Consider the following 27,931-nt stretch of genomic DNA (forward strand, 5'->3'; position numbering starts at 1 on the left):
GTGTCATCATTCAGCCAATAGTGAGGCCATGGCCAGCCAACACTAGCATTAAGAGTCAAACAATCAAAAGCGGCTTTTATAATTCTTCTCTTCCCCTGGGCTGATCGGCGTTTACCTCAGGAAAAATGGAAGTGTCATTCTGTAAAACAGACTTTCCTTAATGATGACACTTATTGAACTTTGTCATCCAAGATAAAGTTGTCTTGTAGTGATGATGTGATATGTGTGTAATATCCCAAGAGACTTTGGGATAGTATCAGTGTTCTGTAGGCCCTGCTTAAGGGATTCAGAACAGCCCAGATGAAAACTGAGCACTCCATTAAACTGAGAGAGGTGCCATGCCAACCCCCCACTGCTATTAATTACAACAGAAAGGACACTTCTCTTAACTCCCATCCCAAATTGTTTACAATTAACCATAAAAAACTATGCAAAAACAAACAAACTATTTTATCCAGGCAGAAAATAAGACTTACTACACTTCTCCCACCACAGAGCTACCTCATACTTCTACCAAAACACCAAAAGGCTGTCGCTCTCGGCAGTGCTGATGTCTGGATTCAATTCTATGAACAACCACATGGAAACAACTCCTTCACATTTTCAAATCTTGTAAGAAGGAACATGTCAAGAATTTCCACACAAAAACATAGGCTATGCATTATGATACTCCTTGTCTCTTACAGTATGCCAGAGAAGCACAGAGGATTATTATATATTAATTTCCAATAGCATCTATAATATGCTCAAAACCTAGTGACCCCAAAAAGACCCCAAAGAAGCTTACAATCTTGTACAGGAGGGAAAGGGGAAACTGTCACCTTTAGAAGGATTTTCTTCTAAAGAACCCCTTTATCTCGTAAAGTCAGCCTTGGGTGGGTTACTTATTTTAAACTGTGTGGCAACAGCCACACATCACCACTCTGATGTTATAAAAAAACGGCACACATTTTAGCCGTAGTCAGACATGGACTTTAATGGGAGTTGAAAGGCTAACTCTGGTGCAAGTCTCCAAAAATTCAAGAGTGAGCTGATGTGCTGAAAACCTCCACTGAAAATTCCATGGAAAAAAAATTGTCCACAGCATTTTGTAGCTTGTACTTTAGCTGCTGACAAACTACTACGATTGCTTACAGATTGCATTGGCTTACTCTGGCAGATTCATCCTGAAATTTTGAAACCCTGCCAACATGGTATTAGAAATGATGGTCTCACTTCAGTATTTGATGGTCAATTTCACTTCATTTCTGCAATGTTTCAGAAAGTCTTTTGACATTTTGTGGAAATCCCGGACATGCACTATCCTACTGTATTTCATCACAGCTGGTTGCCAACTGCAGTTTTGGCTCTTAAGGAGTGGAATCTTGATTTTAATCCACCATAATCTGAGGCTGTTACTTGCTCCCATATTTAGTCTCTGGGATTTAGCAGCACACCACAACATACCATGGAACAGACATACAGCTCTCATGTAGCTAAGCCAACAACTATTCCAGGCCCATGTAAGGAAAGAGGCCCATTGGAAAGACATCACAAAGACTGTGCTCACAATGTTTGCTGAAACTACTGCCATCACCCCGGGACAGAGGTTCCTCAAACAGATTAGTACCAGCTCTTTGTCGCATCAGCCTAAGTAATCTTTAGTGAACAAACACCTCAAAATTTATTTTTAAAATATTGAGTGATTTCCCACTGTCCAAGACTTAGCTGGCAGTCCAAGGACTCCCTGACAGTGCTGTAGGTGCAGAAATTCTGTCCATGCAGACAGTTCAATGTCTATTTTACTCTGCCTGATCTCTCTGGTAATGTACATTGTTTATAAGTATGAAGCAGCTGTGACATTGTTATGAGGCAAAGGGACTTACAGAAATAATTTGTGGAGTGCAACCAGCTTTTAGGGCCACTAGCTTTATCAAATCCAGAGTCAAAATCAGTTACTTTCTAGGACCTCTGTGCCAAAGAAGCTAGCAGACAGAGTTTTCTGTTGAAGTAAACCCGCTGTGATTAAGAAAACAGCTGTTCTTTTGCATCAGTCAATCTGATAACAACTATTCCTTTCCTTGTTTCATCAAGATATAATCGCCAAGTGCAGAAATCTTCCTAAGGAGCCTATTTTAGGTGCATACGTACTGGAACCATTTAACAAACTTTAAAGAAATTGTATTTTGGTCTGACATGCTAATACTGAATAATGCTTCTACTCCATCAGTTTCAGAGTCTGGTTCTGAGTATAGGTTGGCAAAGTTGATATGAATAAGCATTTGAAATGACATGTGGAATTAAAAAAGTGTATTCTCCAAAATTCATTTTCATATTAATATTTGAAGAAAGATTTGTGCTTGTGAAAGTAAAACACTGATAGCATTAGCAAGCAGTAAGGCATTATGCAAACATGGCATGCGGAAGTTTCAAAAACATCTCATTGCTCCTCTGCAAAACTACTACTATTCCAGACCTGAGGTTTCTTGAGCAGAAGCTATAAATCAGGGGGTGGGATGGGGTGGGGGAAATGGCTGACTAAACTGCAGACCCTGTCAGTCTCATTTCTCTTCTGATTTACCCCAGGGCCTGATACAGCTCTTAAAGAAATCAATGGCAGTCTTCCCACTGACTTCAAAGGCAATTGGATTGGGCCCACAGTGAGCAGATTAAAAGTGAGCCTTCAAGGATGACCAGCTAACATGTTAATGTACTGCACAGCCCAAATCCCAGCCTTCTAATCTTTAGTGACTGATACATTAGGACATCTCATTCCTTAAAGAGCACGGAGATATTTGCCCAAAGCTAGCAGTCAGTAGACATAAAGACCCAAATCCTGGGATTATTAATAGCTCTTACCCAATATGATTTGTTCTTAAAGAAATTTCCAGTTCTCGTAGTACTTGCGTAGATTCTTGGACTCGTCTTCTGAATTTCTGTAATTCAGTTGGAGGAAAAAATACTTAAGAAACATATTTGGACTCATATCATGCTATTAAAAAATGCCAAAATTCCATAGGAGACAGAATGTGTTAAATATTAAAATATAGTGAGAACATTTCCAAATCCTAAGAAATGAAAGTCTGTTAATCAGACTAGCAACTAAAAGACACTTGGAAAGATAACTCCTGCTTTCAATTAGTAGTTTCAGCATTTGAAAGTGTGGAAGGGAAAAGGAGAATTAAAATTCTGTAAAGGTGTATATATATTTCTTTACAATACAATTTCTATTTTAGCACCAAATATTTCACAGACAGTTCCAGCATAGGGACCTGATTTTCTGCAATGGCCAATAATTTTGCACTTGCAATCTTGTCTCCACAACACAAGAGTTGTTGGCATTTAAATCACTTGTTTGTAAGTGCAAACAAATAACCAGATATCTCAGTACTACCATCTGTGTGCTGTGATTATTTGTAGGTGCAAAATTAGAAGCTGGAATGAGGCTCAGATCAAATGCAAATATCAGTGAACTACTGGGTTGCAATACAGTACAGAACACTCTAATAATCTTGCTTTATCAGTGCAGTTCCACCAGTAGCAACAAGAGCGGGAATGCATGAACCCAAGAAATTCAGAGTTCAAGCCGACTCTATCCTTATCCTCAAGGTGAATGAAGAGCAGTTTGAATTGTATAACACTGGTCTGTGTTACACTGAATGTGGTTTTTGGCCTTTAATCTCTTTGGGGATTTTTCTTGTGAGAGAGGAAATGTTCCTGTATGTTTCTTACTATATCACCGAATGCTGATTGCTGATCAGATTGAGGCCATGTCTACACTACGGGCACTACCGTGGCACAGCAACGGTGCCATAGCTATGCTGCCAAAGCACCATAGTGTAGATTCTTCTTACAAAATCAAAAGGGGGTTTCCTGTCACTGCAGGGACTCCACTTCCCTCGATATAGCTGTGTCGTGATGTAAAAACACATCTCTTTTCTGTTTGCAATGAAGACAAAGCCTTAGTCTAGTGTTGCAGTGGTGATGGGAAAGCTGGGACGGGGGAGAGACAGAGGTGGGACGAATGTTCCACAACTGCCTCTTGCATGGTCATTCTCCTCCAACAGTGTTGCTGTTTGCAACCTGGAGCAGGGAAAATTAAGTGTTCTGTAATTTATAAGATTATAAGAAGCCACCAGACTGTGATTTGTTTAGCAATATATAATTTAAACATGACTAACCTAAGTGTCTGAAAATGCAGCTCACATGGAAAAATAGCTATTTTTCCAGGAGGAGACTTTGCATACCCAGCTACAACCCCAAATGAATATTATACAGCAGTGTTTGGAACTACCTCCTCCTGACCATACAAGCATTTAAGATCGAAAATGCTGACACAACCTTAATTACAGCAATAATTATGGTAATATGAATAGTCCCCCAACCATCAGTCCAGGGAGCCCAATTGTAAATCTTTCCCCTTTGCAGTCTGGACTGACTAGTTATATAAAATAAAACAAAAGAGAGAAACTTGATTAAGTTATTTTTAGGTAACACTGATTTTGTCATAATGGGGGAGTCTGACATCGCACTAGGACAAAAAAGGTTTTAATGTGCCCATGGACTGGCCAGAGAGCAAACCAAACACTACATGAATCTGAAAAATCCTCCAGGAAAAAACAAAGCCCCTGTTTATCATTTGGTTTATTTTTTTTCCTTTCTCTTTTTACTATAATCAGCTGCAGACAAATTTAAAGTCAAGAATGGCATTTCCTTCTCGTCACTTCCCACAACAAGGGAGGCATTGTGTCAGAATATACTTTTATTGCAGCCTTGAAGACATGAGCTAATGAAGGCCAACAGGAAAAAATGATACCTAGTGTATGCCCCATTGTATTTCTTCAATAACATAGGCCCACATCAACTGCAGTATGTGGTTGGTCCTGGGCTTGGAGCATTGTGGCAGGATATGTATTTTACCACAAGGCACCAATTAAGCTAATTGTGTTGCAACACAAAGCAGTGATTGTTTAAGCTGGAAGAAGGAGAACCAGTCATTGATAGGAGCTATGCTCTGGTTACCTTTTTTAAAGAAAGAAAAAAGCTGTTAAAAACATCAACACAGAATATGAGCAAACAGCTGAGGTAAATAAATACCAGTGATTTGAAATGTATTTGAAAGCAAATGGGATGAGGCCCCTTGTGAATGTACTACCATCTTCAAAACCTCAGAGACTAAACTCTTTTTATCCACAGGATAGCCAGCAAACTTCCCCAACTGAGTTGCCAATGTGCCTCCATCTGACCCCAGAAAGATCAGGATAGGACTAAGTAACAGTGTTCACCTAAAACACTCCTTCTGTTAGCAGGAATACGGGACCTCGGCTGACATAATGAGGCAGGTGGTTCATTACCCTACCCAGCTGTAAAGGAGGTGGGAACAGTTCTCTAAAGAAAAGCGGATCAAGGGCTGATAGTTGGTGGGCTGTTTTAGGCAAACACTGGTAGTCCATCTCAAACACAGGGCTGGTCTACACATAAAACTTCACATCCCTGAGAGATGCAGTTAAGTCGACCTATGTCCAGGTGTAGATACCACTAGATTGATGGAAGAATTCTTCTGACAACCTAGCTATTCGAGGAGGTGGATTAAGTAAAATGACAGAAAAACCCCTTCTGTCACTGTAGCAAGCGTCCACATGACTGCAGCTCTACTGCTATGCCACTGTAGTGTTAATAGCGTAGACATATCCATCTAGGTCTCGAGTTCATTTCAAGTCTGCTGTTTACTCTCCATTCCCATTCACCCCTTGACCTCTTTGATGAGATTGTCAAGAAAGGGTCAACTAGTGCCAAAGGTAGTAGTTTTTGTTATGCGGACGAACAGCCACTAGGAACTGCACTGAGAACACAACATTCCTTTCATATAGCTGAGAAAAGAGCTATCAGATGGTAACAGTTTTCATTTTCCACCAGCAATGGCTGGAATTGAAGTAGGAACCATGAGGTACAAGGTTCTGTAATCCATTAATAACCTGGGCTATTTGCTGCATCCACAAGTCATTAAATCTATCTTTCCTTATGCCAAATGTTTCTTTTATTTGTAACACCTATTTAGCTCTTTGCCTACTGAACTGTGAAAACTACAATGCTCTAACAATTTCTCTTTGATTCTGTCTGTTTTGTTAGGACTGGAATCTGGGAGACTTTTGTAAGTTTGGTCTACACCTAAAACTTAGGCCGACATGGCTACGTCACTCACGGCCATGAAAAATATCATGCCCTGTACAACACAGTTAGGTTGACCTAACCCACACTGTAGACACAGCCAGGTCAATTTTTCCGTGGCCCTAACTACCACCTGTTAGTGAGGTGGATTGCCTACATCAGTGGAAAAACCCGTTCCAACAATGTAAGAAGTGTCTGCACTACAGCAGCACAGCTACAATGGCATAGCTGTGCCGCTGTAGTAGAGACATGGACTTCAAGATTTTTACAAGGCCTTTCACACACAGGGAGGAACTCATATCAAGGATAATTCTGCCTATTAGTGCAGAAGTGAAAGCATACTAAAGGACACAGAATACTTCTTACCTTCCTGGTTACTGCTGGATCGAGATAGCCCTTTAATTTCTGGATATATGTATGTGGAGGATTCTTCACTTGAAATCTTTCCTGCAGAGAGCACATAATCATCAGACATTCAAGCAGTGACTCACTGTATATTATATATTATGAATTTCAGCTGCATATATCTGAAACTGTAAGATAAACCTCACTTGCCTGAAAGCTCTGGAAGAATTAAGTATACAAGAGATGGTTGTATAGGTTTGTTTAAAAGATGTCACCACACGGGCTGGCACACATTTTACAATTTGGAACAACATTAAAAACATAACGGACAGGCCAAGACGGTTTCCTTTATGGAAGAACCCACATTTTTACAGTTATTCGTATTTCAAGAAACGGGAAATGGGGGTTGTTAACTTTATAGGTGATTTTTTAAAATTATAAATTAGTTTGCAAGTTCTTCCAGGCAGGGACCACATCTTTGTGTGTGTTTACACAAGGCCTATCAAAAGGGGGAGGAGGGAGGAGCGCTAACTGTAACAGTGACACTTCTCATACCACAATCTGTTCAGATGTCCTAAACTGACTGAAACTTATACCGTACAAAATACCACCCATAGGCAAACATTCTCCTGTCATAGGGTATAGATCATTCACAAAACTATAGGGGGAAGAGGCTGAAGTAGCGAGTACCTGGAAAAAAAATTAGACACAGCATTTGCCTAATATTGACTCCTTTTAAAAAGGCTTTTGAGAGGATGTCAAGCTAAAGTTAACAGCCCTCATTAAAGTTGTCAAGAGTATTCTGGATAATCACTACTCACACTCACATACTTTCAGTCTGATGTTGGCATCTTTGCACAGGATCATTGGTGTTTACACTAACTGTAAAGTACATGTAAGGGTGACGAGCACAAATCAAAGAGCTACCAGGGTACAGCACTGGTGGGCTCTGTTACCTGGGATTTTTTATACTTCTTACACTTCCCCTACTCCTACCCTGGACCTCTCTTGCATTTTCTGCACCGTCTTGGACATTTGGAAGAACCTTTCTATCTGCACCCATGAGAAATTTCACTTTCACTCCTTAGGATGCCAATGCTCTTATTCTCCTTGAGAAATCAGTTTTTTCAGTAGAATTTACCTTACAGTGTGTATGTGAATGAGTGTGTGCATCTTCACTGAGCAAAGAGCTGGGTAATAACACGAAATTATGACCCGCGGAGGAAGGAAGCAGATTAGTTGTGATTATGTCCTATCAGTTCTTTTCCTTAATTTCCAGTTGAATAAAGGACAGCTTTACATTCCAGCTTTAGTATTTCATATGGACAAGAACCATGACTATATCTTGTAACACTGTTGGCTTTCTTACCTCCTGTGGACTGAAAAATGATTTTTAAAAGTTTCCCTTTCATTTTCAGACTGATTACATAATTACACAGTGTTGTAATGTCTACAGGACTTTACAATGCTTACACATAACACTGAAGTGTTTGTTTATCCTACATCAATATGCATTAAATCCACAATGTCCATAATACCACATGCTACTTTCTATGTCAACACAAATCCTGCACACTAATATGTTTACCACACACAGGAACTAACTTTTTCTACTACTATCTGCCAACACTGTTTGAATGTTGAATGTATTGATAACTGAGGAGAGTTCTGCTTGAAGAGAGCTGAAAGCTCTGTCGTTTTCCTTAAAACAATGATTCACAATCACATCAGACTTTTAATTTCTATTTATTCCCTTCTGGTCTATAGTCCAATCCACCTGCCTATCCTCTTGATATCAATTCCTAAATTATCTAGGCTTTTACATAGGTACAACATTTCCATCCCCATTATCAGGTCAGCTCTGTGAATTTCTATTCTATATTGATATTATTCCACTTAAAAGATCAGCTATGATTGCAGCTGTCATAGGTTTGGTAGCTAAAGTCCACCTAAGAGCTGAACGAACTGCGCAGGGCCTGGATCAGCTATGCAATAATTACATGCCCTCTAACACCTGACTCAGCTTCTGTCCCACCACGACTAAGAGATGGAGAGCCAACAGATATGACTCTCCATTGAAAATTCCATTTCTCCATTACAATTGTATAAACTCTCATTAAGGGCCTGATTGAACCTCCCAGCACAGGACCACAGAGAGGGAAGCTACAGAATGTTTTATGGCTCAGGAAGACACAATGCCTTCTAGTTGTTCACTGAAGTGCAGGTGGAGCATGCTCCCTGAACCATCTCTTGGGAGAATAGCCAACTGGTTAAATGTGCCCTACAGTGTGGAAGGGGACTCAGGCTTTCCTCTGCCTGTACATGACTCGTGAGCCAGAGTGACTTGTGCCCCAGGGTGTGCTAGCAGGGAGCAGTGTCTTAACCAGGAATTGCAACGGCACCAGGCCTCTCTCCAGGGGACTACAAAGGGTATGTCTACACTGCAATTAAAAACCCATGAGGACTCGGGCTCATGGGTCTCGGGCTAAGGGGCTGTTTAACTGTGGTGTAGACATTCAAGGCTTGGGCTGGAGCCCGGGCTCTGGGACCCTGCAATGATGGAGGGCCCCAGAGCTTGGGCTCCAGCCCAAACCCCAATGTCTACACATCAGTTTTTAGCTCTGCAGCCTAAGCTCTGCGAGCCTGAGTAAGCTAACCCGGACCAGCCACGGACGTACCACAGGGCTTTCATCCCCATGCAGATGTACCTAAAGATGGTTCTCTGAGACATTCCTGGCGAGATCACTTGTGCAAGAGGGAGGCACAACAGGGGAACTCCAATAGTGGATCAGACCAGTGGTCCCTCCAGTCCAGTTGCATATCTCTGGCTAGCCAGGTCCAAATGTTAGGTGCAAAAAGGAAGATATAAAAAATCTTGCAGTGGACATTTGTTCCCTTCCTCTCCTCTGTAGCTGATTCTAATGAGAGAGTACATATTTTTGTTAGCAGAAGTTGTAAGTCACTTCATTCTTAAGCTCCTGCAGAAGTTTTGAGTATATACCACTCACTCCTAATAACTTGTTGCTCTCTAATATAATAAGGTCTCATCAGCACTTTCTCTTTTAACATCTCAATCACAGACAGTCCTCATCTTTATTACTCAAAAAAGAGTAGGAGCCCAAAGCCTGGTCTACACTAGAAAAGGTTTGCCTATGTAGCTATTGTTGTCAAACCTATTAGTGTAGATGCAGTAGTAGCAAAAAGTGCTCTTGCTGGTATAGTGTATGCCAGTTCTCTGAGCACAATGGGCTATATGGCAAAGGACTTTTATGCTAGTATAACTGCATCTACAATAGAGCTTTTGTTTGGTATAGAAATGCCATGAACAAAATCACACACTTACCCAACATAACTATACTGGCACTAGGCCTGGCCTAATTCTCTGCTGGTGTAACTCCATTAATTTCAATTCCATTGACTTCAATGGGGTTATGTCAGCAGAGAATTTAACCATAGGTCTGAAAGAAAGTCTCTCCTGAAGATATTGAACTGAATTAGAGCCAAATTCCTATCACTTAAAGACTGAATTATAATCTTTTCTTGAATCAACTCCTGTGTATTACACTTGAGTAAGATGAAAATAGCCTCTCTTCATGTGTGATTTAGAACCAGCTGTCCAAGAAGCAATCCGAACCTTGTCCCACTGTTACATTTGACCATTTTGTTTGTGGGTAGATGAAGTCACTCATTATCACTGGTTTATTAGACTTAATTGCTTCTTTGATCTCCCTCAATACTATTGTTTTCCTGTTCTGGAAGCTAGTAGTCAAATGCTGCTTTATAGTTTCATTTTTATGCACTGGATTTTGTATCAGTATAAATCTACTATATGGGCTTTCCCGCACAGATTGTTTATTTTCTGTTAGATTCTGCAGAATCTGTTAAGTGTTATGCATGTTTTAATCTAGCCTTCCAGTATAGTTACTATAGCCAGGTAGCAGAGTATTGATTTATCATTCCACCATGCTTCAGAAATGTCTATTATGTCATTCCTCTATTCCTATTATGTAGAATGTTTCCCTATAGGTCACCAATTATTGCTTTGGTGGTTCTCATGTTGGTTTATTAACTTTTATTACAGTTGGGTCGTAGCCCTGTTTTCATTTATTTAACTTCCTAATCTAACACACTTTCACTTGCATGGAATTTACTTCTGTGATCTCAACCTATCCATCCTCAAGTTCAGCTCTAATACAGAGTAATACCTATGTATGGCAAAAATTCCTAGCAGATGGCTGTTCAACTTGAGGGCTCCTCAGCACCTGTCAGCTTTCTCCCAGCTCTTTGTTTAAATACTTCCTCCAAAGGAAGGCTATTCCTTAAAATATCTAGCTCAGATTTTTATATCTGAGCTAGAAACTGGCTTTTGCTTCACTTAAACTACAGTTCAACTCTTCTGTACAGACTCTCTCTTCTCCCAAAAGTTCCCCAGGCCAGTACACTGAAACAATCTGGCCCTAAGTCTCTGTGCTCATTTTCAAGGATAGTTTTGGGTTATAACTGCATTTAGTCTAGTGGGTTTTTACTGTTTTATAGGTTATGGGCTGGACAGTGACTTCCCCTCTATGGTACACAAGGAGGAAACGGGGCTCTCCTTAGTGGGCACCTGCACAAGGGGCTGTCAAATTCTTTGATCCTTGTGCTCTGACACACAAAGCTAGGGTTGTCTAGCTGGTTTGATAAGGTGAAGATACAGGAAGGCTGCTCAGAGCAGGAGAAGCTGCAGAAGGGAAGGCTCTTGTACCCATGGGGAAAGATTGTGCGAAAGAGCAGAAAGGCGGCCAGTATTAAATGAGCAGAAGGAGCTGAGAGAGACAAGAGAAACATGGAAGAATTTAAAAGAAAAGAACAATTTTCATTTGATTCCAGTATGATTATTTATTATTATTATTTCTCAAAGACTTTAGGGTTAGAAGAAACCATCATGATCATCTAGTCTGACCTCCCTTCACATTGGCCACAGAACTTCACCCACCCACTCCTATAATAGGTCCATAACTCTGACTGCGTTACTGAAGTCCTCACATTTTTATTTAAAGACTTCAAATTACAGAGACTCCACCATTTACTCCAGTTCAAACCAGCAAGCAATCCATGCCCCACACTGCAGAGGAAGGCGAAAAACCCCCAGGGACTCTGCCAATCTGACCTGGGGGAAAATTCTTTCCCAACCACAAATACGATGATCAGTTAACCCAGTGGTTCAGACTTTTGTACTGGTGACCCCTTTCACGTACCAAGCCTCTGAGTGAGACCTCACTTATAAATGAAAAAACATTTTTAAATATATTTAACACTATTATAAATGCTGGCGGCAAAGTGGGGTTTGGGGTGGAGGCTGATAGCTCGCAACGCCCCCGGTAAAAACCTCATGACCCGCTCAGGAGTCCTGACCCCCAGTTTGAGAACCCGAGTTAGACCATGTTAGCAAGGCAAGACCCACCAGCCAGACACCTGGGAAAGAATTAGCTGTAGTAGCAACTCGGAGCCCTTTCCATCTAGTGATTCATCTCCAGCCATTGGAGATAACTTCTAATAGCAGTCGCAGATGGGCCATATTCCACTGTAGGCAACCTCATCATATCATCCCCTCAGTAAATGTATCAAGTTCAGTCTCTAAAACAATTAGGTTTTTTGTCCCCGCTACTTCCCTGGGAAGGCTGTTTCAGAACTTCACTCCTCCGATGGTTAAAAACCTCCATCTAATTTCAAACCTAAACTTGTTGATGGCCAGTTTATATTCATTTGTTCTTGTAGCAACACTGCCCCTTAACTTAAATAGCTCCTCTCCCTTCCTGGTGCTTGTCCTGCTGATGTATTTATAGAGAGCAATCATATCTCCCCATAGCCTTTGTTTTGTTAGGCTAAACAAGCCAAGCTACTTAAGTCTCTTTTCAAGGAAGTTCTCCATTTCTCTGATCATCCTAGTAACCCTTCTCTGCACCTGTTCCAGTCTGAATTCATCTTCCTTAAACATGGGAGACCAGAATTGCACACAGTATTCCAGAGGAGGTCTCACCATTGCCTTGTATAATGGCACTAGCATTCCCCAGTCTCTACTGGAAATACCTCACCTGATGCATCCTAGGATTACATTAGACTTTTTCACGGCCACACCACATTGGCAGTTCATAGTCATCCTGTGATCGATCAATTCATCTAGGTCTTTCTCCTCCTCTGTCACTTCCAAGTGAACAGATAAGCTAGAATTCAATTAGCAAATTCCATTTTTGTGCCTTTGACTAATTTTGATTGATCTGATTTTGCCTGATTATTTCCCCACTTCACTGACATGCTGATATATTCTAATGGTGAAAAATGCTCATCTCAATGTGAAATATATTTCTGATGGAAAAGCTGCAATGGGAGGGGAATGCAAAGCTTTACAGCATTTTCCCAATGCATAGGATAATTTGGTTAATCTTCTAGGGAACCACTGGATGAATCATAAATCTGGCAGCCAGAATCCATGACATGCTATATCTAATTACACACTGATATAACAAAAATATTGTTTGTTATGCCTGTTCCATAGTCAGACAGACATCTTATTCTATAAAACTGCTGGGAAATTTACATTCTTCTGTGGGGAATATGCTGTATTCAGACCTGTTAAGAGCAGTACCGAACATTCTGATACTTGAATCTTGGAGGAATTTTAAACTACTTTCTCTTAGTTTGAGAAAATGTTTTTAACTTGGTGAAAGGAGAGGAATCAGGAACTGGATCAGGATGAAAATGGACAGTAGAGAGGGAGTTAGGACTCAATAGAAGGGGATCTGAAGTTTGGGGCTATATTTTGGGGGCATTCCTGTTTTGTCTGAATGGGACTGCCCATTCTAAAGCTAATGCAACAAGATGGTACTGAAAGGTGCAATGGAGGGTATGTTTCTTTCATAACAAAGTCCTTCTCAGCACCCAAATCAAGGGCAGCAATGGTTTTAACAACACAGCTGTCAGGTCAGGTGACCTAAATAGGCCGTACCTTGAATTTGGGGTTTTCTGTATGAACAATGAAGGCTTGCAGGTGGAACACCTGTGTGCACTTCCTTATCCCCACCTCCTTGTAAACTAACACAAGCTGCACATTCCATATCTAGGTGCTTGGTCACAAGCAAGCCTACAGTGTTAGCACACAAAACCCAGAGCATTCTGACTTCATCATCTATTTGCTCTGATTTGGGCCTTGTTCAGTGGCTGAGGGTCTCTTCCACATCAGCAGGATATCCGGAAAGTAAATGTGTTAGCTTCTGACCCTTGACCATGCTCTTTTAATTAAAGAACAAAGACATACCAAGACAAAGGGCTTTATTCAGAGCTGGTATAAGACGGTACAGTTCCACTGACTTCAACAGAGTTGCACCTGTTTACACTAGCTCTGAAACTGGCCAGTAGAGTGTCATGGAATTAAGTATTTGAAACTTCAACGTTTCTTCGTTAGAATTGTCTGTCTCTGTGTGTAGTATACAATTACCTAGGGAATTGCTTAATTGTAGTTAAATTGCTGCTAATTGGAGCTGCTACCAGTATGTTGCGAAAGGCATTAAAGTAGACAGATGCAAGGAGTTAAGAGTATGTTTCCACATGATGTGCAGAGGCTTAGTCATGCAGCCTCCTCTAGTGTTAATGGAAGTCATCTGTAAAGCTATGAACCATGCAGAATACATATCCCCAACAACTGACTGTAAAGAAACAGAGATCTCACAGATATAGCTGAACTAGAGGAAGCCCTCATGGAAGTAGGAACACATTGTGTCCTAAGATGTTATGAAGAGCACATTTTTATAAAATGAAAAATAAAATAAAATAAATGTATAAAATAAACTACTTTGAACAGCAAGATGTTAACTAATAATTGGGATATATTCACTGTATCATTATTTTTGTGTGCTCTTTACAGAGTGTGACTGGGTGGGATCACATTTACAGTAGGCCCCTTTTATGTAACTCTGACAATAGGGACTTAAAGTAAGAGTAAAAGTAATTAAAAATTTAAAATAATGTACACCCACATCAACTCATGCTAACGCCCCCTTACCTTAACGGAGCAATGTAAAGGGGCCTTAATATAAATAAGAATCTGTCCCACCGTGCACTGCTGAACAGTTGCCCTTGCCACTTCTCAAGTCATAGGTGCAGTTCAGAGGCAGTTGAAGTAGTGGTCAGCTATAAATCTAGAGATACTGTAGAGACTGAGTTTTAAAACTGGCCTCCAATGTTGTGCCTACATTTATGTCTACAATTAATTACAAGAAAAAATGTTAACAATGTACAATCAGATAGCATTTGCAACTACATCTCTACTTCAATATAACGCTGTCCTCGGGAGCCAAAAAATCTTACCACGTTATAGGTGAAACCACGTCATCTCAAACTTGCTTTGATCCACCAAAGTGCGCAGCCCCGCCCCACCGAAGCACTGCTTTACCACATTATATCCGAATTCGTGTTATATGGGGTCACGTTATAGCGGGGTAGAAGTGTACAACTGAAGGAGCAAAATAGCAGGCACAAAACTGGAGGCCAGTTTTACAAATAAAGCAGGTAATTCACAAGTCAGAATGACAATTGGTACAAATTAGATTGTATCCAATTCAATTCTTCCTGAAAATGAACAGTTTGAATCTTGAAAAGGGTCAGAATAATAACATCACAAGGCTTTTTTCCACATTAGTTTGAACAGTTTATTCCCTCTCTTCTTGGGAGTTCTTCAATGGAGATATAGCTTGGCTATGTTTAGTCTAACTCTCAAGAGCAGAGCTTTTATTCTTTGGCTGCCTTGCACTTATTTAATAATCCGGCATTATATGTTAATACAAGCTTTTCCTAGCTGCCAATTTTAATATTTTTAGTCTTCTGAGACTAAACCAAGACATAGAGGACTTTAATTAGCAAATTTATTATAGTTTACGGTGCTGATCTTTTGTCTGTTTCTATTTGTTTTCTCAAAGTCTATCGATAATTATTGTCTGACATAATCATCTTTAAAACAGCAATTAAATTTTTTTTTAAACAGCTCCTTATTGTGCAAAATAAGTCATTATCAGTAACAACAGGCATCAAACATGTTTCTTTCTAATCAATGATCAGTGGTTGGAAATGTTTACTAACCCTGAAGACATTTTTACTAGTCCATCAAAGTGCTTCCAGCCCTAGAAGGTCACAAGGGGTCAGACTTTAAAATCACACCATCCTGGCTATGACTATCACCTTGTTTTTCTCCTGATTCAGCTGTTTTATATTAGAAGCTAATGTCACAAATTGATATAGTCAGAGATTAATGATTTATATGATTTGCTATCTGAGACTCCAAGAAGCATTCAAAATGCATAAAGCATTGATTTGTACCTCTCACATTTATAAAAGGAAAGCAGCCACTAAAATTATTCCAGAATTCAAGTGAGAGGAAAAAGGCAAGACACTAATCAGAACAACAGGATTTTATTAACTGATATTTTGCCTCTCATTCGACCTGCAAATGAATGTTTTACATTATTGGAAATCTGGGAATTACCTGCTTTCTGGACAGTGGTACATAACACACAGCTAACCATTCTGGCTACAGTGTAATAGAACTGATCCAAAATTGAATATAGCAAGTTCTAGAAGCCAAGCCAGTGTTATTTTCAATCTGTGAAATAATATTTTTGTGTGCAACAGCACTTTATCATATTTTGGTTTAGTTCCTTACTTACCACTCCCATTTCACTTCAAAGGGACCTTTCAAATTTCATATGAATAAGAAGCATTGTTCATTTGAAGGATCCAGGAAAGGCAGCCACATATAATTGAACAACAACCTCCTAGCTTTTGGGCAGTTTGCCAACTTCATCATCTTCAAATCTTAGTGTACATCTTCAAAGCACTGCGCAGCCAGCTATTTATTTATTCATTTAATTTCAGCCTCCCTGCAAGACTATTATTCCCATTTTACAGATGGAGACACTGAAAGGTTAAGTGACTTTCCCAAGGCCACAAAATTAGTCACTGCCAAGATTAGAACTCAGGAGCTTCTGGCTCTTGCTTTTGTACCCAGGTCACTAAACCACACTCCTCTAATTCAACAACTCTGCTCCATTCTAAGTGAAGGGTTTACTGGAGACAATTGTACTGCAGGTTTACAGCTTAGAAATATGCTAACTGTATGCAAGTCTAATGAACATGTTTTCCAAGTGTTAACCCCAACAGACTGAAAATATCTCTGCATAGCATCTAAAAGTGATTAATTTCTATTCAGATGAGAAAAGGTGTCTCCGTTTATCAGATCCCTACTGACTAGAACACCTGACATCTTCCTTTTTAATAGATAATATTAATTTAAATTCTCTGATCTCAGACATATTCTTGGCTTTGTGCCATGCCTGAGAAGACACGGTACTTAATTAAACAGCAGAGCAAAAGTTATGCCAATATATTATTTTCCTCTTTTCTTATGACCTTCTGAACCTTAGATCTTGAGCTTTTCTATTCCAATGAGTTCTCCATTAAATATAATTTACCCAGTGGCTTTATTTCAGGCTTTGTCTTCATTTTAAATATCTTTATCATAGTCTTTAGTCCACCCAAGAAAATATTTTTTCTTAACTTTGTTAGCTGATGATTGTAAAGGGTTTGGTTATACTCTGAGAAGCTGTTGCCTAAAAATAATATCCTGCAGCCCTGTACAGTAGAAATTCACTAATCTGCACTAAGGGTGTGAAGTCAGTGAAAAGATAGCCATTATTAACTTCAGTGGGCTTTGGATCGGACTCTCAAAGATGAGGTCTGCCATGGACTGCTCAGGTTTATGGAGTAGCAAAGTACCAGCCCACTGTAAGTGCTCTACTCATATTTCAAGGCATTATTGGCTATCAGGGAAAAGTCAGGAGGTTCAGTGGTGTTAACCTGTAGGGGATACAATCACTCACACTGGCCCAACAGGAAAATCTCATTGACCTGTGTTTCAGTGAGTGGTACCCCCAGAACTTCATATTCAGAGAGGATTTGATCTTTGCGGACATTCTACTGAAAATTCAACCTGTGATCTGAAAATCAGGCTGGGTTCTTTTCTGGCTTTCACAGCATCATCAGTAATAAAGATTCTGCAACAAGAATTTCACTGCAATTTGATTGCTGCTGAACAAGGTGGAATGGAATCAAGCTCACTTTTCTGTAGCTATGCTGACTCTGCAGAGATCAGAAGAGTAAAAAGCTGGTTTGTCAATAAAGTAAGTAGATGTGAATCACAGAGTGACAAAGAGACCAGAAAATTAGATAGGAGCTTGCAATGAATTACAGTGATAAAAACATAGATGCTACACTAGGTATCTATGCAGATGCATCATAACATGGAGTACCATGGCACATCAGTTTCTGCAGAATTTGATATTTTATTAAAGAAATACTAAGGCATATATTTACCTTTCAAATAAGAGCCTACATTGAGAGCAGTTGCAGATACCCCTAGAGACCTGGTTTACTCAGCCAGAAATTCTCTGTGGAACCTAGTAGAGCACATGTTGGAGTAGGAGCTACAGCAACTACTTACAGCGTGCAGTATGTGTTCCTCTTGTGCTGATTCGATTCCATTAGCTGATTCAAAAGGGGGAAGGATGATCGTTGCTTGAATCCCACCCCCTTTGGAAAGATTTAGCATCAGTAGATGCACTGATTGTGTCAGTTCCCTATGCAGGGATGGACATGTACCATCTCCTTCTTGCACTCGTACATAGCACTATGCAACAGTTTCTAGTGCTTATGACCACAAACACAAAACTACTGGTTGAACTCTGGGATTCTGCGCTGTCTGACTGACATTGAGACATTGCTTTTCACGGGACATTCACATTCTTCAGCTACCACAAATGATAGGTTAAAAAACATTGTACCCTTTCGCTCCCTCTTTATATTTCCTCCCCCGCCATCCCATTTTTGGCTGTTAATAGTTGCTGACAAGATAAATCTGTTTCCAAAATATAAATTTATATGGCCAGGGGTTAAAACTATTTGAACTTATTTTTTTTTACCACACATACTTAGAATTTAAAATTCATATTCAGCTCTCCAAAACTTAAGAGCAGAAATGTAAGCCAGTTTGTAACTTCATGCCATATAGTCATCATCAGTTCCTCTTACTGCAATCCCAGAGATTTAGAATTAGATGAAACAAAGCTAATAGATCACAATGGGATCTATCCTACCTTCAATATATATCAGCAAAAAGAACAGGAGTACTTGTGGCACCTTAGAGACTAACAAATTTATTTGAGCATAAGCTTTCGTGGGCTACAGCCCACTTTATTGGATGCAATATATATGTAACTCATATTAACAGCAACAGCACTTATTAACCTGCAATGAGGAAAGCAAAATCTAACAATTCTAGTCAACCCTTATTTATCCGCTACATAGGCAGTAAATTAGCTTATCCTTATTTTTCAGTAAAATGGTAGGGTTATACTAATTCTTAAAGACTGTGGAGTGGGGGTGATATATACAATTTATTAATTATTATTATATATTTATTTTATAGTGCCAAAAATGGTGCTAGGCACTTCACAGAAGACAAAGTGGGACATTCCTTGCCCCAAAGATCATACCATCTAAATTTCAGGTATGACCTGTTGAGTGCCCAAGACAAATTGTAGGGAAGTAATGGAATGAGGAAGAACTCAAACTACCCCAGCACAGCCATGTGGATAATCTGCTTGTGTGTTTGAGCTTCTTGGGGGATGTAAAGTTGTTTGTTTTGTTTGTTTGTTTTTGTTTGAATACGTAATAAAATAAAGACACAACATAGTGAATATTATTGACTCGGTTCTTGTGGCCATAACTCATAGAACAGGTAAAGAAAAATTGGTGACTGTGTTGTCCAAACTCTTGAGATTACACACATGATCATAGGAATCTAAGCCTGTCATTGATTAACTCGCCACCCACACACAAGCCTCCCATTGACTTTATTGGGATACCTGCTCATGAAACAATGGCACAAATGTGCCCTAAGGGAGTAAGGGCCTGACTGTCTGTGTGTGTGTGTGTGTGTGTGTGTGTGTGTGTGTGTGTGTGTGTGTGTGTGTGTGTGTGTGTGTGTGTGTGTGTGTGTGTGTGTGTGTGTGTGTGTGTGTGTGTGTGTGTGTGTGAGACAGAGGATTTCAGTGCCTCCACTCATTGCTGGTACAGCCAGCGTTCAATAAACATTCACTCAGCGCTGACTGCCTTGCCAACACTAGTGTCTCTCTAAAATCCCTTTCCTCAACAATATTACCAAGGAAATATTGGCCAGCCTACTTCAACAGCAACTATTAGATTTACCAGCAGATCATGACACCATCCTATCTCTTGGGCTGTTGACCCAGCTCAGGACCTTGCCTGGGTAGATGGAATTAGCTGCACTCATTCTTCTCAAATAGATCCCAGATCGCATGATGGGCAGCTGCACCTTGTCCCCCATAGAGTCTTACAGGCCTAAATCCTATCACTTCTATTTTTTCATATACTATATGTCAAACCATTGGAGCGGGCCCTCCAAATGCTATGGGCTACAGTGCTATCAATGTGCTGATGTCACCCAGATCTACAACTTCTCGTCAGGTGTGGACAGTGCTGGTTCCCCATTATCATAGTGTCTGAAGAAACTCCTTGAAAAGTACTCGGTTCAATCCAGTTAAGACAGGCTGGTAGGAAGAGGGAGAGGGAACTAGTGCCTGGTCCCTTGGTGACAAGATTGCTCTCCTTTATATACAGCAACAAAGGCAACAGAAATACAGACAGGCAAAATCTGGAAAATAATGGCAGTGATTTTTAAAAAAAACGATGGGTAAATCTGCTGTCAGTGAAGAACTGTTGGGTAATTTTTAATTGGGGATTTGAATGTTGCCTGAACAAAACATTACAGTGAATTGATTTCATTTACCTGGGAGTGATCACAGTATGACACATACCAGCTGGACAAAGTTCCTCTGAAACTGACTCAATCTAGTGTTTTTCAAGCTACTATGCTGGTACAATATCCTGGCATGGTTGCTGCAGGGAATCCTAGTATGGCAGATGAACCATTCAGCACTAACTGACTCACAGCCCTGTGAGAATCTGAACTTAACAATTCCCATAAGCATAAAACCATTCCCAGAGTTTCCTTAACTATGGTTTTGGGTGCTCTCATAATACTTGGAAACAGTTATTTACGCCTCATAGTTAAAAATGTAAGACCTATATTGGTAGCAAAAGGAAATGTCAGAATTCTATATTTTCCCTATCAGTGGGGTCCTAAGTAGAACTTGATGCTTTTCTTATTCACCTGACTCTGGAAAACAGACTTAATCTAAAATCAGGAAGCCATGTCACTTCCAATATCCTTTTGCCTCCTAAAATATTCAGTACATCTTCTGCCTACGTCCTCCCTTGTTCACTTGTATCACCCTTAGTATTAATGTAAGTTAAATAAGTACACAGAGTACAAAGAGAACAGAACTCAGAAACATTGACAGTTTCAGAGCCCTGCACCTTGTAAAACAGTCATTTGGGGTCTGATATGATTTGACAAACCATGGTTGCTTACCTGGTTGGTTTCAGTGACTGAAAAAATTGCTCAGTGAAATTTTAAACCAAAGTCTTGCCAGCCACAGAGTTTCTCTTTCATTTTGAACATGGATTTAGTGCCAATGATAGGTGTTCGCCTGGCTACCCTAGCTACTGATGTCCTCTGTACTAGATGACATGTGCAGTAAGAACACTGCACAGTTTCACCACCAATGTACCTCATTCTAATCTGAATGAGGGGTCAGCTCTGTTCAGTCGTTGGTCTCTCTATTAAGATGAGCAGCCAGGCTGATAGTATTTTCTTCTGTGTGTCCACTGGGAAATGAAATGACAGCATCAACCCGTGTCAGATGGTAACAACTTTTGATCACTAACGATCTAGGCCAGATTTCAGCAGGTGATATGAGTGGAAGGATGTGTTTCCATCTTTACCAATCTGCTGAGCCATCAAGCCACCAGCACCTCTGTTAGGGACCTAGCCAATCTATGTGAATTCTTCAGATGCTCTGTAACAAGTTAACAATGCTAACTTCCTCCTATCATGTCAGTGGAATAGGAAGCATCTGACTTCTTCACCAATGTTTCACTTAACCTCATTACTCAATATCTGGTGTTTATAGAATGACCTTTAATCCATTTCATTTTGTCAAAATGACTCGGATAAATGAAATCTTACACCTTTATAATGTAATACTGCTTATTGGGTCAATGTTATACAACCGTGTCTTAAGAATAACCCATCTTTTAATCACAACAGGTTTCTTTGAAAAGCTTTATGATTCCATTGTACAAAAAGAAAATAGTAATAATCTGGTTTTAATGTAAATGTGAAGTCTCCAATAAAAGGAGCTTCTCTGTCTAAAAATGGGCATCTGCAAGAAAAGCGACATTGACTATACTAGTGCTTGGTGTGAAGAAATCATGACAACCGCTGCCGAAGAGTTAATGGCCCTCTATGGTAATACACAGCAAAAGAAGTCATTTTTCAACTACCCTTCCTTGATCAAACAGCTAAACAGCAGTTTGGGGCTTATCAGCTACTTATTTTAAATAATCAGTAATGTATCGTCAAAGAGAAATCACAATCCATTCTCAACCCCCTCAGCCTCCACCACAATCAAACTGCCTCTCAGTTTTTCTTTATCAGTAAAATAGACTTGAACTCAATAATCCATCTGAGTGCTGAACTCAACATGCAGAAAATACCCTTTAAACTAATCCGTTGTCTGAACAATTCTGCCACTTGTGATGACTGATTTCTCCTTTAAAACAATGCCCAGGCTGTGGCCAAAGGATAACTGGGTACTTGTACTCTAGTCTCTAATGTTTAGGGCTTTAAATGTGCGCCATTGATCTGTGTTGATGTTGCAGTTAAGCTCTCTATCTATTCCATAATGCACCATCTCCAAAACCTGCCGTGATTCATGGAAAGAATAGTTTCACATCATTTCCCTTTAAAAGATTCATAAAAAAGTGATTGTACAGAGGTCAGAAGCCAAGATGCAGGAGGTGTGAAAAGGAAGGCTGGGTTCCAGAAAGTAGTGTCAAGGTGAAAATAATTGAGTGTGAACTGTAGATCTTTTATCAGTAACCTCAGCTCGGGACAGAAGGCTTAATAATTAATTTTGGTTTTAGAAATGAAGTAGATTATTTATTTTCAAGAGTACAAGTAAGGCTTGTTCAATGCAAGTATAAAGGGGAATAAATTCTTCCAGGGTTCTTCTGTGATTATAGATCTTAACACCTAGAGCATTTTAATGGTTCTGATTTGTTTACTTTTGTGCAGCAGACTGTGAAGACATCAGCTTCTGAGTGTGGACTCTCTTTGAGGCATGAACTTCAGTCAAGGAACATGCCAAAATGGTTCTCATTTCCCTGTGGTAATAACCAGGGATGAAATCCTGGCCCCACTGAAGTTAAAGGGTATTTTACCATTGTCTTCAACAGAGTCAAGGCATCACCTTAGATCTGAGAGAAATGGGATTTGGTTTTTCAGGCTTTGTAAAAACTATTTTCTGATTTTACTCCCCAAGGATTTGAATCTCCTGAGTTTCACTTTGAGTTTCAAGTTACAATCAACCCCAAATTTTAAAGTGAAGCTTAGCCGAAGCACCAAATTTGGCCTGATTTCAGGTGAAGCTACCATGCTCTGCACCCACAACTACATACTGAGCCAAGCTCACTGGAAATGAGGCACCAGCTCACTCCAATCAAGGCCCCATCTTGCTCCAAAAAGTTGATGAACCTCAGAGAATCTCCCTTGGACCTGCAACATGTTGATAACAAATACTTAAAACAGGAGCCTTTTGGTTAAATACTTTCCTGATATTGGGTTTCATTACAAAAACAACACACAGTTCTAGTAATGACTCAGCAAAATAGCCAATCTTGGTGGCAGTCCTGTGATTTTCAACCAACCATTGCAGTCCTTGTAGGCCTCCTACTTATCCTTTTTCTCTGTTACTCCACATACCACCAACAGCTTCAAATACAGAATACACCCTGGCTGGGAAGTGAGCCTTCTCTGAGACTGCAATGTCATGCAACACCTAGCCATCAGGGGGCATGAAAATGCTCTGTAACACATTCCCCACCATCCTCACATTTGTGTCCCTTCACAATATTCTCTGCCCAGAAACCTGAAAAGGCCTATAGCCCTGACTCTCCCATAGGATTGCAAAACTCTTCCTAAGCCTTAGGGCAGCCTACCAAATGCAAATAACTTCATCACCTTCCCTGTTATTTAACTCAGACCATTCCTGATACCCAGCTTCCTTCTGTTTACCGTCCACAATAAGGAATCTTCAAGGTTAGAGCATTTGCAGCTAGGAACCGTGGCTTTTTATTTCTCGTGTCAATCTTTTCTCACCAATCTCCTGCCTTAGACAGTGCTGTTCTGGTCCAGAAACAGGAACATCCTCCTATCTTTTCTCTAGGCTTGTAATCATCAATTAGAACCAGATCTCCCAAGGATGATGTCACCTCACTCAGGTGGCCACTTTCACATTCCTGCAATACTGGACATTCAGGTACTTTCCAGGAATGGCATAGGCATTCCCCTGTCAGTGTGACCATGCCCCTTCCAGCATGACCTTGCATTCTAGATAATGCCAGCCGGGGCACCGGATTTTGAAGAGCATGCCACCCCACTTTCCCATCGCATGAACAGTGTATGTGAGGTCACACTGGCAGGGGCAGAGAAGTGTGCTATCCATTATAACGTGTGATACCAGACAAAATCGTGTCTGGTTTTGTCTCAGTACTGGCTGGAAGACAAACATTACAAAAGCAAGATTGTCTGGTTTAAAACCAGATTGAGTGGCCTACTGACATCTCACTTCTCCAAAACAATTAGCCAGAGCAAATGATGCAGCAGCAGGAAACCTTCTTACCCCACCACCTCTTCAGGAATCACAAGCATCTTGTCAGCAATTCTCCCGTGCCCTATGAGCCCAGGAATTCTGATACCAATGTTAGTAACTCTTAATTTTACTCCTTGTTCAGTGAACTAGCAGCAGGGGAGACTCTTTTAGCATGGCAGCAGAGGGCCTACATGGCTCAGAAGATTTATAATAATATAGGAACAGAGAAATTGCTATCAGAACCAAGGTCCATCTGGTCCGATATCCTGTCTCTGGCAGTGACCAGTACCAGATGCCTAAAAGGAAGATATAAGAAACCGAGCGTAGGCAGATGTGAGATAATCCGCCTCTTCAAATAAGAATGAAACTAGTAGTTCTCCAATGTTATTCATAAATCAGAGACACTCTGTAAGAAGAAAAAAGAACAAGGAGTACTTGTGACCCCTTAGAGACTAACAAAGTTAGCTAAAACCCACTTCATTGGACGAAAGCGTATGCCCAAATAAATGTGTTAGTCTCTAAGCTGCCACAAGTACTCCTCGTTGTTTTTGCTGATACAGACTAACACGGCTATCACTCTGAAATCTGTAAGAAGAAGTTCATTTTATAACGTCACTTCTCTCCATCCTGTTCCCCACTGTGTGTTTCTCAAAATATTTCATAGGCAGATGACCAGGAAATGCGCCATAACCACTTATAAACCACATAGTCTGAGAACACTGCTCTAATCTAGGGACTTCCCCTTTCAGGGCATTACTTCAAATCCAGCACAGGATGGGTATGGAATGAAAGTTGTTAATTTCCCAGGCATTTATGTTAATTCATTTACTTTTTTCTTTTTAACTAAAAAGATGAAAAATGGCACAGTGTAATGAATGATGTCAATACAAAACAGCAATTCATGTTCTGCTTCAATTAAAATTGAAAACATAGATTACATACAAAGCCTATTCATGGGAGAATGTATTTTAGCCTGGTGCCATAATTATGTGGACAGATACAAATATTTCATGCACCATATGCTATGCTACATTCTCTTTATAGACGTCTGCCTCATGGCTGTTCTAATTTACACTGACTGGTAATCACTCCCAAGGTGATATTAGGGCAGCTAGGGAGCTGTGGCAAATAGCATTTCAGTTACATGCCTCTAGTACCTCAATGCAGGCCCCGTATGAGGGATGCACCCAGGAAGGGGTTGCATAAAGCCAGTTATTCTGACTCTATTCCAATTTCCCCACGTTAAGAGAATCAGCAGCAGCTCATTAGGACTTCTCTGTGTCATCACTATCAGATCAATGGAAAGAGGATCTATCTTGGCTGAGAATCTGACTCAGTGTGTTTTAAACAGAGTGATGAAAATGTGCCGTTAATTACTGGGATATTCCCTCATGTTTCCTGTGTTGTATGTCACCACCTGTCTGTCTCAGCTCTGTTATCTTTTTATCTGAAGACTTCAAAACTTATGTGAAGTGGCAGCAGCTGTGTACTGTAAATGCATGACAAGCTCTAAGCCATGTGATATGGCTACTTCCTTCTTCCTCAGTCTTCTACAGGTTCAAAATGACCACATAAAATCACGGAAAAAATCTCACAATTCATTATTTAAACTTTGACGGTACATGCTCTAAGCAATAATCCTTGAGAATAGTAGTTACTTACAGTAGATTAAGCAATTTACTGCAGTGTTTCAGTAAGCAGTAATTTTAAGTAGTACAACACTTTAAATGTTTTGTATAGAATATTCAAGTAACACAAGGAGGTGGCTCTGTATTGCAATTTACTTCAAGATAATCTGACTTCATAACAGATTCTACCCCTCTGGAGGATGTATGAGAGATGTCCCACAGAGCTTTTTACTATCGTGTCCATGATCCATCAACATGATCAGAGAGTCTCCTGAATTCTCATTCTGGGTGCCTACATCCTAACTTTTTCTCTGTGGTTACATCTTTACAGTACATCTTACTCTTTCACCCCAGGCTGAACAGAATCAGGATTTGTGTTATCAGCAATGACTGTAAATTACAATCTGATGTAGGTGTTAGCTCTGAAATCTATGGCCTGCCATTTTTCTCTTCTTTGTTCTTTAAATATTTTGTTTTCTGTTCCTTTGTTGTTGCAGAGCCAACATGTTAACGATCATGCACTATTCTCAGGGCTGTGCTGACAAAACAGTGAAGCTAGTGCACAAACACTTCTTGGCATATGGTGCTGTTTAAGATGAAGTCGTTCAACTGGAAATAAAGGAATAGTTCAGCTCCATGAGCATTCACGCTTTGCTGAGGTGTGATAGTGGTTTTGTGAAGCTCTACAAGAAGAAACGAACCCCCCTCATTTTACATAGACCAAGAGACAGTAATAATTTGGGGCATCACTAATCTAGGTCAAATTCAAACCAGCGGCCTAAGGGTGAAGAAAGGTCACCCTCCTTAAATCTATGCCACATTAATGTTAATGTCATACAACACAGAGGGAAATATCAAATAGAACAGAGTAAAATCAGATGGGAAAGAAATATTATTTAATAGATGGGAAAGAAGTATTTTTGGATAGCTTCTAAGGGATGCTACGAACAATGGAGTATAAAGCCAAAGAAATGAAAAGCCACAGAAAAAGTTGTCCTTGACAGTGTCCCCCTTACTAAGCCCTTAATGACTGCAATGCTAAAAACCCTCATGGCTCCCCTTTACCTGATCACAGATCAACTCCCATTTCTTCTCATTGTCATACTGCCGAAGTAACCTGGCTTTGTCGGGTGGCAAGTTCATTGCATTCTGTGGAGAAAGAGAAAACAAATGTGAGAGACTGCAACAGGCTTAGCACTGAGAAAGGGCAGACATGAGCAAACCAAGCCAACATGATTGTGGTGGTTTAACAGTATTATTTGAATTCCTTATGGCACAGTTAATCACATTCCACAAGGCCCTTTAAACCTCAGCCATGGAGCTTTGACTGAAGAGACAGGAGGAGATGGTACACTGCTGGAGCACTGCTTCTTAAAGGCATTGTGTCTTTCAAAGGCATAATACTTCCTGGTGTTGGCAGAAGCATCGCACAGATGGGATCTTGTTCTCCCAGCCCAGCTATCCTGGAGTGCAGGATTGCACAGGGCCATGTTACCAGTACAGAAAGCACTAGCCTTCCCAGTGAAAACAGATTATTCCTGCCCCACACCCAGCACACATGCACCTTGCACCATCTCCCCAACCCAGCAGGCTGGCAAAGGGGAAGGCACAGTTTATCCCCATATTGGGAGATTTCAAAAGGCTTGTTTTTAAAAAAGATCTTGAAATGCAATTGAAATGATAATGAAACCGTATTTTATTTGAACAGCAGGACAATATTTGGGTTTTAAAATGTCTCTGCATTCAACCTTAACTAGATAATTTGCATCCTGGAGATATGAGCACTGTCCATAGTAATATGGCACCATTCACATACCATGGCTGACAACCTTCAATAAAGATTAAGAATGTATGGAAAAGGGGAAGGGTAGACCAATCTATCATCATCACCTCCTTCGATGGTAAAAAAAAAAAAAAAGTCCTTTGATA

The 27,931-nt window shown here is 40.2% G+C and overlaps 1 protein-coding gene across 12 annotated transcripts in view; it reads right to left on the reverse strand.

The window, feature by feature from the left end:
* The window catches only part of FMNL2 (formin like 2), a 269,726-nt gene that overhangs the window by 98,705 nt on the left and 143,090 nt on the right, over positions 1-27,931 (reverse strand). For all 12 annotated transcript variants that reach the window (XM_039494530.1, XM_039494526.1, XM_039494527.1 and 9 more), the window contains 3 exons: positions 27,068-27,151; positions 6,514-6,594; positions 2,839-2,915 (listed from right to left, as the gene is read on the reverse strand). In XM_039494530.1, coding sequence (XP_039350464.1) covers positions 2,839-2,915; positions 6,514-6,594; positions 27,068-27,151 — 242 coding nt within the window. The remainder of the gene's footprint in view (positions 1-2,838; positions 2,916-6,513; positions 6,595-27,067; positions 27,152-27,931) is intronic.

Source organism: Mauremys reevesii, linkage group 11 (genome assembly GCF_016161935.1).
Source record: "Mauremys reevesii isolate NIE-2019 linkage group 11, ASM1616193v1, whole genome shotgun sequence".
In the NCBI taxonomy this organism is placed as follows: Eukaryota; Metazoa; Chordata; order Testudines; family Geoemydidae; genus Mauremys; species Mauremys reevesii.